Source organism: Pleurodeles waltl, chromosome 7 (assembly GCF_031143425.1).
Source record: "Pleurodeles waltl isolate 20211129_DDA chromosome 7, aPleWal1.hap1.20221129, whole genome shotgun sequence".
Taxonomy (NCBI): Eukaryota; Metazoa; Chordata; class Amphibia; order Caudata; family Salamandridae; genus Pleurodeles; species Pleurodeles waltl.
Window position 1 is genome coordinate 1,268,417,919 of NC_090446.1, and position 13,227 is coordinate 1,268,431,145.

Genomic DNA, 13,227 nt, shown 5'->3' on the forward strand with positions numbered 1-13,227 from the left:
AGGAAGTTGGCTCTGTATATACTATTTCAAAGTAAGAAATAGTGTGCACAGAGTCCAAGGGTTCCCCTTAGAGGTAGAATAGTGGCAAAAAGAGATAGTTCCAATGCTCTATTGTGTGGTAGTGTGGTCGAGCAGTAGGCTTATCAGAGGGTAGTGTTAAGCATTTGTTGTACACACACAGGCATTAAATGAGGAACACACACTCAAAGACAAAGTCCAGGCCAATAGGTTTTATATAGAAAAATATATTTTCTTAGTTTATTTTAAGAACCGCAGATTCAAGATTTACAAACAATACTTTAAATGAAAGGTATTTCACTCAGGTATTCTAGGAACTTTGAATAATCACAATAGCATGTACAGTTTTGACAAAAATGCCAATAAGCTATTTTAAAAGTGGACACAGTGCAAAAATCAACAGTTCCTGGGGGAGGTAAGTAAATGTTAAGTTCACAGGTAAGTAAAACACTTACAGGGTTCAAAGTTGGGTCCAATGTAGCCCACCGTTGGGGGTTCAAGGCAACCCCAAAGTTACCACACCAGCAGCTCAGGGCCGGTCAGGTGCAGAGGTCAAAGTGGTGCCCAAAACACATAGGCTTCAATGGAAATAGGGGTGCCCCGGTTCCAGTCTGCCAGCAGGTAAGTACCCGCGTCTTCAGAGGGCAGACCAGGGGGGTTTTGTAGGGCACCGGGGGGGTGGGGGGGGGGACACAAGCAGGCACAGAAAGTACACCCTCAGCGGCACAAGGGCGGCCGGGTGCAGAGTGCAAACAGGCGTCGGGTTTCTAATAGGAATCAATGGGGAGACCCGGGGGTCCCTTCAACGAAGCAGGCAGGCACAGGGGGAGCTCCTCGGGGTAGCCACCACCTGGGCTAGGCAGAGGGTCACCTGGTGGTCGCTCCTGCACTGGAGTTCGGTTCCTTCAGGTCCTGGGGGCTGCGGGTGCAGTGTGGTTTCCAGGCGTCGGGTTCCTTGAAGCAGGCAGTCGCGGTCATGGGGAGCATCTGGATTTCCGCTGCAGTCGCTGTGGGAGCTCAGGGGGGTCAACTCTGGCTACTCACGGGCTCGCAGTCGCCGGGGAGTCCTCCCTACAGTGTTAGTTTTCCGCAGGTCGAGCCGGGGGCGTCGGGTGCAGAGTGGAAAGTCTCACGCTTCCGGCGGGAAATGTGTGGTCTTTAAAAGTTGTTTCTTTGTTTCAAAAAGTTGCAGTTTCTTGAACAGGGCCACTGTTCTCGGGAGCTTCCTGGTCCTTTAGATGCAGGGTAGTCCTCTAAGGCTTCAGAGGTTGCTGGACCCTGTTGGATGCATCGCTGTTGCAGTTTTCTTCGAAGTAGAGAGACAGGCCGGTGGGGCTGGGGCCAAATCAGTTGTCGTCTCCGTCTTCACTGCAGGGCTTCAGGTCAGCAGTCCTTCTTCTTCTTTAGGTTGCAGGAATCTATCTTCCTCGGTTCTGGGAGCCCCTAAATACTCAATTTAGGGGTGTGTTTAGGTCTGGGAGGGCAGTAGCCAATGGCTACTTGCCCTGAGGGTGGCTACACCCTCTTTGTGCCTCCTCCCCGTGGGGCACATCCCTAATCCTATTGGGGGGAATCCTCCTTCTACAAGATGGAGGATTTATAAAAGTAAGAGTCACCTCAGCTCAGGACACCTTAGGGGCTGTCCTGACTGGTGGGTGACTCCTCCTTGTTTTTCTCATTATCTCCTCCAGCCTTGCCGCCAAAAGTGGGGGCAGTGGCCGGAGGGGCGGGCATCTCCACTAGCTGGGATGCCCTGTGGCACTGTAACAAGGGGGGTGAGCCTTTGAGGCTCACCGCCAGGTGTTACAGTTCCTGCAAGGGGAGGTGAGAAGCACCTCCACCCAGTACAGGCTTTGTTCCTGGCCACAGAGTGACAAAGGCACTCTCCCCATGTGGCCAGCAACATGTCTGGTGTGTGGCAGGCTGGCAAAAACTAGTCAGCCCACACTGGAAGTCGGGTATGTTTTCAGAGGGCAACTCTAAGATGCCCTCTGGGTGTATTTTTACAATAAAGTGCACATTGGCATCATTGTGAATTTATTGTGCTGAGAAGTTTGATACCAAACTTCCCAGTTTTCAGTGCAGCCATTATGGTGCTGTGGAGTTCGTGTTTGACAGACTCCCAGACCATATACTCTTATGGCTACCCTGCACTGACAATGTCTAAGGTTTGGCTTAGACACTGTAGGGGCATAGTGCTCATGTACATATGCCCTCACCTGTGGTATTGTGCTCCCTGCCTTAGGGCTGTAAGGCCTGCTAGAGGGGTGACTTACCTATGCCACAGGCAGTGTGAGGTTGGCATGGCACTCTGAGGGGAGTGCCATGTTGACTTAGTCATTTTCTCCCCACCAGCACACACAAGCTGGCAAGCAGTGTGTATGTACAGAGTGAGGGGTCCCTAGGGTGGCATAAGACATGCTGCAGCCCTTAGAGACCTTCCCTGGCATCAGGGCCCTTGGTACCAGGAGTACCAGTTACAAGGGTCTTACCTGGGTGCCAGGTTGCGCCAATTGTGGAGACAACGGTACAGTTTAGAGAAAGAACACTGGTGCTGGGGCCTGGTTAGCAGGGTCCCAGCACACTTTCAAATCATAACTTAGCATCAGCAAAGGAAAAAAGTCAGGGGGTAACCATGCCAAGGAGGCATTTCCTTACAGCCATGTAGCGCACACATGACCCTAGGGGATGTGTGTGCTTTACATGTGCACAATTTCTTTGGGGGGTGCATCAAAGGGGGCCTTAGGCCCCCTGCACGCTTGGATTTGCATCACCTAAATTGCGAATTCCTAACAGGAATTCACAAATTAGGAAATGCAAAACCTTAGGGCTGAATGGAGTCCCATTCCCTAATAGCGATTCCCTAATAGCGATTGAGAATTTTAAGAAATCGCTATTAGGGTTGCGCTATTTTCTTACATCCCATTTTGTATTTCTCAAATAGTGATTTCTTAAAATTAGCTATTTAAGAAATGCAAAACAGGTCTTTGATACATCTGGCCCTTGGATCTGCCAAATAATCGTGCTATGCCTTTTAGTCACAAATTTTGTAATAGTTTTAATTAACTGCATACAGTAAAGAATTTATGTATGAATGACTAGCCTGCAGCTTATAGAGAAATCTCTATCAGTTCCAGTAGAGAATTATAGCACTGAAAATAGGACACAAGCAGACGCTGGCAGAGCAACCATGCACAAACAATGCAGAATTTTTCAGAGGTAAGAACAGTGCTCTAGTGTTTTTTTAGGTCAAGCATGCAAGCACTATGACCTGTTGTAAGTATTGTGGGCTTTTAACCACGGCCATCTCACGCCCATCACTTTCATTCGTTTGTGGGCTTGCCTTTCAAAAATCACTTGGTGTCATTGGTAAATGCTTTACATTTGTCCCGCCTTCGGGCGGTTTTGTTACTGCCTTGCAGACCAGACTGACCTGTTACGTGGATTAATTCCACGATTGCCGTTATACTTCAGCCTGGGCGAACTACTTTTTTCTTTTGTCTGCACTCCGTGGCTGCCATGGCGCTTGGAGCGCAAATTAGATCAGCAGTATTGGAGCGCTACTCACATCGTTTACACCGTTATCTACTAAGAGTCATTTAATTTTTGCTTTTATTTTCGTGATGTTTAGGGTACGGGATTATCTCCTCAGATAATGCATGGTAAATATTTATGTATTTGTTTTTTATTAGTGCTAGCACTTCCAGGCACATCAGAAAGCATATTCATGTCCAATGTGGGAAATTAGGTCTCTGTGGAGTCAGAAGCAGGGAGTAGGGAGCGTGGACAAAACAAAGGGTCACCAGGATACATAGCGGAGACCTTGAGTGACTTCATAGTCGAGATTTGATCCACAGGCGAAAATACAAAGCCATTCTCTCTCTAGAAAGAGCATTAATCTGACATTTGTACATTATATGCACGCTGATCTGCTTAGTACACGTACTTTGCAGCAGGCATATTAACCCTCTGTGCTACCTTATAATCAGTCCAAGCTTCCACTAGACAAAAGTACTTATTTTTCCAGAAAAAAACATTAATTGCCAGAGCAGTTTTGACATTTTTACACTATATGCACTTTGTGATTTGCTAGTACACGTTCTTTGCAGCACACATTAACCCTCTGCGCTACCTTAGAATGAGTCCAAGCTTCCACTAGACAAAAGTTAATTCTCTCTCCAGAAAGAACATTTATCATCAGAGTTATTTTGACATTTTTACATTAGATGCACTCCAAACAGAAAAACGTCACAAATGGGGAAAAAACAGCTGCAACAGTGAGCTGAAGGGGCAGAGAGTGGCTGTACATGGAATATATAGGCCATTTATAGCTTTAAAATTACGTATTTAGTGCTTTAACATTTATATGCAGCAGCTGTGTTACTGCATAGCGCTTTAAAGCTATTTTCTGCTTTGAAGAGGTTTGTTTTTTTGGGAATCCAGGAATAATCAGTTATGTGTTTGAGCGCAATATTACAACGTTACGGAACTCCTTAAACAATATCTTTGAAATCTGAGCACTGGGGCAGCTTCCAAACCCTGTGCAGGCAGCCAACCCCAGCTCATGTGTGCATGTGTGAATGCATCTCTGTATGTTGTGTTGTATGCGTGTGAGTGAATGAGTGTAAGAATGGTGAAGTGCGTGTGTGTCTGCATGTCACTGTGCCTGTGTGTAAGAATGTGTGTGACTATGTCTGGGCGAATGCGTATATGCCAGTGGATGAGTAAATGCGTGTATGCCAGTGAATGAACGAATGCGTGTTTGCCAGTGAATGAATGAATGCATGTATGCCAGTGTGTGTGTGAATGGGTGTATGCGTGGTGCGTGTGGGTGTCTGTGTGCTTGTATGCGGGGAGGGGGGTGTGGGGCGCTGTGACTGTAGTCGAGGTGGGGGAAGGGTGGTGATGTGTGCGTGTGTGGTTGTGGGGGTAGGTGTGTGGTGGGTGTGTGTCTGCGTTTAGGAGGAGGGGGTATTTGAATAGGGGGGGGTGGGGGTTGTCAGGTGTGTTGGGGGGAGACGGTTACCAGTGACAGGGAAGGAATTCCCTGTCACCGGTAGGGCCTACCGCCATGGTTTTCGTGACGTTGCTAATGCCACGGAAACCATGACGGTAGACCGGATGATAATGCTGCCGGCGGTACTCTGTGGGCCGCAGGGTCGGAGATTGATATCTCCTGCCTGGCAGCTCATACCGCCATGATGGCATGAGTGCAGAGGTGGTGGGTTGGTTGCAGCCAGCCCGCCACACTGGTACTACCGCCACATTAACCTGGGCGGTCAAAAGACTGTCAGGGTCATCATGACCTCCTTAGTGTTAATATGCAAAGTAGTAAGCTGAGTAAGTCCCACAGGACCACTGTATTGTTTTGCTGTGGGGCGGCCAGTCTGTATTGACATTGGTAAGTCTTACAATTCTCCAAGCCTGTCTTTCTGTTCCCCTTGCGGCATATCAGGAAATAACCAATAAACTCCAACCCCAAAACTCCTTGGAGGTTCAAGAAACACATCACAGTGTTCTGATTTGTTGGTTGGGATCACCAATCAGCATTTCAATTATTCTGTTCCTAAATACATAACCTACTAAAAGTGTTACAAGAACATTTAAAGTGCCTTTTAAAAGGGAGCGAAATCCAGCTAGAATACGATTTACATATTCTAGATATAGCAGCAACCAATCAATTTTGCCAAAAAGGGGAGGGAAGATCTACTTCTCCAAACAATTCTGAGGATGCAAGCAAACAACCAGCTATTAACCCTGATGATAAATGGTCTAAGTTTGAAAATCATCCTAAGCATCAACACAGTTTCTGGGGGACTAACTAGAGTATCTACACTATGCATTTAAATTGCTTCATTATTTTATAAACGTTTTATTTCTCAATAAAAGCACTTGCATCACATGGTTCAACCTATAGTTGCTGATCTGCTGAATTTATAGTAAATCCCTATTTCACTTTAATTTTCTTATTTTTTTCTCATTACCTACTTCAGATGTTTTTGTTGTTTTAGCAATATGTTACACTGTTACTTTGTATTTATGCTCCTGTGGGTTATTTTAGATAGCTTGTTTAATTCACTGTCATCTTGCTGTTTTATATTTTTATTCCATATATGACTGTGTTTGTGATTCATGGACTAGGATGTAAGACTCCTGCTTCACTTTCTTCACCCACTTCCTCCTTTTCCTTAGATCAAGAGCCATTTGGCAGCCCAGTATGAAAGTTGTGTCCACTCATCATTACCACCATTACACATTGGGAATGGGGTAAAGTAAACATTTTCATGTTATTATGGATGAAGTCCAGTTTTGGTTTGTACAGTCATTTACCATCCACATGAATATATGATAGTTTAAATGACATCATAATAAAAATAAAATATATTAATTCTGTGTGTAGGAGGCCCCTTGAGAAATGTATCTCTTTAGACATCCTTTTTAACACTTTACAACCACTGGATAAACAGTTTATTAACATTGTTAAACTTAAAGTATCCATAAACCGGAAATAAACAATTAAAAACAATTCTTGCAACAAATATAAGAACATGAAAAATAAAAAAATAAACTAACATATCAAGTGTGCGCTACATATTCTTATCAGACATAGGGCTTAATAGTTTTGTTGTTTTAATAATTTATGTAAAGAAATTACATAAATTATAACTCTATGATCCATAACTAACTGTGGCTGATCCGGTCTCTGTTAGCCCTCCCTTGTTCCGTGCTCTAAAGCAACCAGGTGCAGCACCCACATAAACCAGAACAGTTGCCAGCCAAGTCCTTCAGCAGAGACATCCAAATACCTAATACTTCATACAGACCCATAACAGGATAACAGTGTCTAGTAGGCCACTATCCAATATAATCCATTACTAAACAAAGCCTTGCTAATTTCTTGCACTTGAAGCTTTCACCATAGTGTGGATAACTTGCAATATTCATAAAAATCAAAAGAAAGACTGGAGTACAAAGAAAAAAGTAAAATCACAGGACAGTTACTGGCTGATCTTTCTCTGTCATAAATCAGTAACGCTTTAAGAACCCACATAACATATGAGAGGTGGGAAGCACTTCTGGAAGGGGCAGAGATTCAATCCGTCTTAATCCATTGCACATAAGCAGTTATTAAATATGTACTCACCCACAGGACTACTACTGCTTTCACCTCTCTCATTCATGAAAAATGCATCTTCTTCTTCTTCTTTAATTGTAAATGGCACACCTGATAGCAGGCACGACGTGAAAAAATTAAATGCAAGTTAAGCTTCATAATATTACATAGTATTAAACTGAATGTTTTTCTGTCATTTTCAGATCAAAGAGCATTACATCAGGAGTTATCAGGCAGAAGAGTATTTTTCTACAGCATAGCACTGCATGCCACTTAACGTCCTTCAATTTAGATGAAAATATATGAAAACAAAATAAAAAAAACAAGAGCTGGTAAACAATCCCATGGCATACAAGTTGATGAGGAATAAGGATCAAACACCTAGTCTACAGGTAAGTAAAGTAATAACATGGGAAGACAAACATTGCGGCTGCGTCAATATTATTCAACTTCAGTATCTGCCATAGATTCACATGTTTAGCATTTCTTCCAGATGTAAGGCTAAGGATTGTAGATCCCTTTTTAATAAAAAAAGAAAACCATTTTAGTTATGCCATACGATGTAAAGAAAACCTGCAATCCCTTACCTACAATACCAAATTAGCTTATATTCTGTTAAGGTTAATAATAAGAAGCATTACAGTGAAATAAAGGAGATGGCCAAGACATGAATTCCCTATAAGGTAAACACCATTTTAAATTATAACAAGAATCACCTTTCTTTTCTAGAAAAAAAAAAATCACTAATTAGAGCAATGAGAAACAAACCTTCACCTGAAACTTCTCAGCCCCAAGAAAGAATCCAGGTAGTATTATTCACATAAAGTGTGAATACTTTTCACATGGCTAACTTACAGATTTCTTTGTCGCAAATGTTTCCCAAGACGGGTGCCACAAGTATCTGGAGTGTGAGCCCTGGAAATATCTCCAAAGGTAATGAGCTTGTTCTTGACAGACATTAATGCAAATGAAAATGCATCTACAAACACTTAGGCCCTCCTGACAGCTTCGACTGTCTTTTTTGAAGACCGCCGAAGCCGCTGCAGCCAGGTATGCTAGCCGCTCTGCTAGGAGTTTTACACAGGGCCAGTGGGTAAAATAAAGTGTTTCCGCCCGCTGGCCCAGAAGAAAACTCACAAAAACATTGACTACGAGCCGGCGGCAATGTCGTAGTGCGGCCGGTGCGACAGCACCTGTCGTGCATTTCACTGGCCGCAATTCGGGCAGTGAAATGCGCGACGGGGCTGTCCATGGGGGCCCCTGCACTGCCCAGACCAAGTGCTTGGGCAGTGCAGGGGCCCACATGGACAGCCCCTGACGTCCTCTTTCCGCCAGCCTTTGCATGGTGCTGAGACCACCATGCAAAGGCTGGCGGAAAAGGGACTCGTAATTCCCTGAGCAGTGCTGCTTGCAGTGCTGCCCTGGCGGAGAGCGACCACTGAGAATGCCAGGCTGTCGACAGGCTGCAACCGGCCCGTGCCGGTTGTCGGACCGTAGCCCATGTGCCACGGTCCTAATAGGGCAGTCGGACCACCCTGTCTGCGGTGATCCGACCGCCATCGCAAGTGTGGCGGTCTTAGGACCGCCACACTCATAATGAGGGCCTGAGTCTATAAATGGCCTTTCTGTAGTCATCTTGTCTCTAGGGCGATGATGGGATGATAGAAACCTCAGAGTAAGCTTGTTTAGTACCAAAGAAATACAGAAAGTAGCACATGTAAATTGAAACTTCTTACATTTGTGGGGCAATAATCGCCCACTAGTGCAGGCTGTAAAGTCACAAGACCAATAGCTCATGAGAAAAAGAATGGTCCATCTATGCTGTATAGATCCTTTACAATTTACCAAAGAACATTGAAAAAATGCACAACAGAAAACCTGTAAGGACATAAATATTGCGAAAACTGGAACATAAGGGAAATAAATTCAAGAAATGAATACATTAACATAGAAGTCAGAAAAGTCTTTTATACATAATGTAAGTGACTCAAGGAAACATTATTAATACTTCATTGGTAGAAATAACGACAACACTGAAATCACATTTTATGAGAAAAAAATGCAAATCACATTTGACCACGACAGGATATCATATGACTTCCCCTAAGCTCAGAATTACTCCTTCAAGCTCTGCTTAGGCCAGAGCTCACGCAGGAAGGCTCGTGAGACGTGGCTAGCCACCTGCAGCTGTATTTACCATGGGGTGACAAGGCCAGCAAAACATTACACTGGCTCTGCACTTCCTGGACCTCTGGTGCCCCTGTTGCTTACTTTGAGTCCAATGGCAGGTGGTGATGCTATAGCCAACGCATTTGCGGCCTACTATAGGGACCTCTACGGTTCTGATCTTGGCCCATCAATTTGTTGCAGAAGTGCCAGTACCTATTTCAGACAGAAAGCAAATCTTTGGGTGCACAGATCACCTGCACAACTCCACGCAAGCAAGACGCTGTGGCTCAACGGCCTCCCAGCTGAATTTTGGCATCTTCTTTAGCCCCAGGTGGGCACATTATTGTACCTTGGGACCCGAGAGCGGCAAAAATAGTGGTAATTCCCAAACCAGGCTTTGATGTCACATGCTGCGAGGAATACAGACCGATCTCCTTACTAAACTCAGAGGTCAAAATATGGTCCAAGATGCTAGCTAATCGGCTCATGGGAGTGACTGCCTATCCCATCCACCCAGACCGGTCCGGATACATGTCTCATGGCACGATATATGCAGAGTTCATAACGCCAGAGAGCTGAGTGGTAGATTACCCAGCCATCAGGCCCTGAAGGCGTTTGACTCATGGTTAGTGATTAACTGTACGTCCTCTTGATTCAATTTGGCTTTGGACCGCAGTTCATAACCTCTGTGTGCCTACTTTATTCCAATTTTGCAGCGAGGGTATGAGCCATGGGAACTGTGTTGGACTGATTTACCATAGAAAGGGGTACTCGTTAGGGGTGTCCCCTTTACCCTCTACAATTTGCCTTGGCAACTGAGCTTTTGGCTGCATTCGCGGTCACAAAGCAACTCAGCATGGCGATGCGGTCGCAAATAGGAAGGGAACACCCCTTCCTATTTGCGAGTCGCAGCCTCAAATTGCGAGTCGGTACCGACTCGCAATTTGAGGTTGTGCATCGCGTTAGGCCTTTTGCACTTCGCAAACTGTGTTTTTTGCAGTTTGCGACGTGCAAAGGGCTTTCTACATCTGGCCCTAATTTCCCATCTCTTATTTATCACCGGTTATCTTAATGTAGATGGGTGTTTTCTCTTCTAATTCTCTTGTATCCTTAGGTCTTAACTACTTACTAAAATGTCGGCTTGTCACATATTGCTACTTTACAGCACATCAAAAGTACAGAACCCCAGGTGTGTCTACAATTAGGTATCCCAAAACACACCTTGAGCCCTTAAGTAGTGATGCTGTGGCAGATTGCAGATTATACATGGGATTCCCTGGGGAAGTGGGGTTGATCTCTTCTGGGGGTAGCTTGTCCATTTCTGATATGGGCATGAGGTTTCTTGAAACGAGTGGCAGACTAACTAATTGTGAGCATAAAGGATAAGGAATTCGGAGGAAATGGCTAATGACTGATAGGTCTTACTCCAGTTTCTTACAGCTGATACAAGTTTTGGGTAATAAGCCTTATTGAGTGCTTGTGATCAAAGGATGAATTATTGACGGTTTTTCTTTTTTTAAACATGCAATGAAATGGACATTTGATTATTTATTTTCTGTGTAATGTGCCTTTACCCTGCCTTACTTCAGGGCTTTCACCAGGCTGTCAGAAGCAACCTGATGAATAAACGTCTTGACGAAAAATAATTACTTTTATGTTTATTATTTCTTTTTTGCAAAAATTACCTAATTGAATTCTACTTTCTTCCTTCTAGTTTTCTATTCACCCTATCTAATGAGGAAGTTTCAAAGAGGTGTGTGGTGCGGGAGAGGGGGAAGGAGCCCAATGGGTAGCCAGGAAAGCACAGGTGTAGTTACAACAGTATCTTCTGGAGTGAATACATGCGGCTACTAGAAAGACAATGTTTTATGACTGAATCTTAGATGCACTGTAATCAGTGAACAGTTTTGAAAGCTGGAATGATGTGGAATGATTTCTCTGGGTCTATGCACACTTCCTGCCTGGTTTTGTATTAATGAACACCCAAAAACATGTCCACAGCTAGGAATGGGAGCCTCACTGTTTACTACTAAGATTAATTTTGGAAAGGGTCACAGTCTGCATACTGAGCTACTTAAAGACTCAAAAGCCTTCACACTTCACGCCCACTGTGAATTGGACACCCCCTGTCCAAGATTATTTAACCATTTATATGCAAATATAACTAACCTGAGTTTGGACTAGTACATTTTTCTTCTTCTTCTTCTTCTTCCGAGTCAGGCTGATCTGGGAAAATCACATCTGAGGGTTGTCTCATCTTCAAATAATTGTCCTTATTGAAGAATCGAAGCCCTACAGAACAAAACAAGCAATGACCTTGTATATACAAATAGCACTTCATAATGAGATTACGAGACAATATGTGAAATTGGTGTCATGCAATGTTACATTTGCATACATTGAGTAGTACCAATTGTTAACATACTGAAAAGGAGTTAAATATTTTTGCAGGGTTGGGGAGGCAGATCAAGCAAACAGGGGACCATGCTTTACCATAGGGGAAAACACTAAGCAACGTGTTAATTTGAAATATTTTACAACCTGCACTTGTTATAAAAAGATCGTGTTTAAAATAAATGGTGAAACTTTGTAAAAATAAATAAATAAATAATAATAATAATAAACCCTATCCTGTATCACTGCTTTACGCAATCCAAGGCCTCGTGCTTTAATTTACTTCCTCAGTATAAGACTCTTTTCTTCATTCCACTGAGCCATACTTATAATTTTAAGAGAACAGAAGACAGGGGAGCAGAAGATGGGCAGCGATGAGGCAGATAAGTGTATGGCATCTGCAGCAGATGAATTGTGAAGAACACAAGCTATAACAAAGGGAATACAAAGGCAATGAAAAGGAGATTAACAGCGAAAGCCTGAAAGAAAAAATACTAGGGGTTCCACTCACTTTTGTGTAGCAACACAAAAAACAAACTGGGACACAAAAAATTCTTCGTTTTTTTATAACCCTAGTAAAACCACGTCCTCAATCACCACTGTATGCAGGTCTAATACAAATTCTATCTATCTACAAATGAGTGGAACAGCAAGGACACAAACGTAGCCTGAGCTAGGCGATCATCTCTACGTATTATTTTGAAGGGAATGAAACTTCGAAAAAGGAAGTATCCGAGTTCTTATGACACCGACATTACATTAAGGATGTTTTTGGCACTAGGAAGTGTAAATACTGTGTACTGATGGAATTTTAAAACAATTTAAACATCAGATTGCTGCATATAAAAGCTACAGTCAATACAGGTGACCCATTTGTTCACTGGAAAGATGTAGTATTTGATGTTCAGAAATCTACAATGATCTACACAAAATCAACTGATCACGCTACATACTACAAATGACGAGTTTTCATCCTCGATCACGGCTAGATTCACCACTGCTAATGTGCAAACAACTATTTAGAGGAAACAGGGTTTGAACAAGCAAGACTAACGGCACATTTCAAAACTACGGCATCCAGACAAAACGCGTTTCAAAGACAAGGGGTCAGCTGCTTAATGCAAATGTACAAGACTAAACAGAAAAATTACTTACATGAATACGCTCTCTAAGACATACATTAAGAGTAAGAAGCTATTAAGAAAATACCAGCAATATAACTGAAATGGATTTTAGTTCTACATACTCGCAGAAGGAATTTAACAGAAACCCTTATCAGGGCTCAAAAAAAGATGTTCAATAACATTTTTTAAAACAAAGGTATTGAACCTTTCCGTACCTCTCATGTGGTCACTGCAATAATTTGATTAAGAAACAATTATTACAACATCCTCAAACTGGTAAAAACGCAAGACTAAAGAACTGAGACAGGCAATGAAAATAATTAATCATAAAATGTCCTTGTGAATCATGCTTTGTTGCAAAAACTCCAATAAATGCAAAAACATGCTGGTTTGAACATGAATTTATCA

General features: G+C 43.2%; 1 protein-coding gene across 3 annotated transcripts in view; it reads right to left on the reverse strand.

Moving 5' to 3' along the window:
* LOC138246159 (zinc finger protein 25-like) overlaps positions 1 to 13,227 on the reverse strand; it is a 100,510-nt gene that overhangs the window by 44,312 nt on the left and 42,971 nt on the right. For all 3 annotated transcript variants that reach the window (XM_069200457.1, XM_069200456.1, XM_069200458.1), the window contains exons 5-6: positions 11,471 to 11,593; positions 7,163 to 7,243 (exon numbers count right to left, since the gene is read on the reverse strand). In XM_069200457.1, coding sequence (XP_069056558.1) covers positions 7,163 to 7,243; positions 11,471 to 11,593 — 204 coding nt within the window. The remainder of the gene's footprint in view (positions 1 to 7,162; positions 7,244 to 11,470; positions 11,594 to 13,227) is intronic.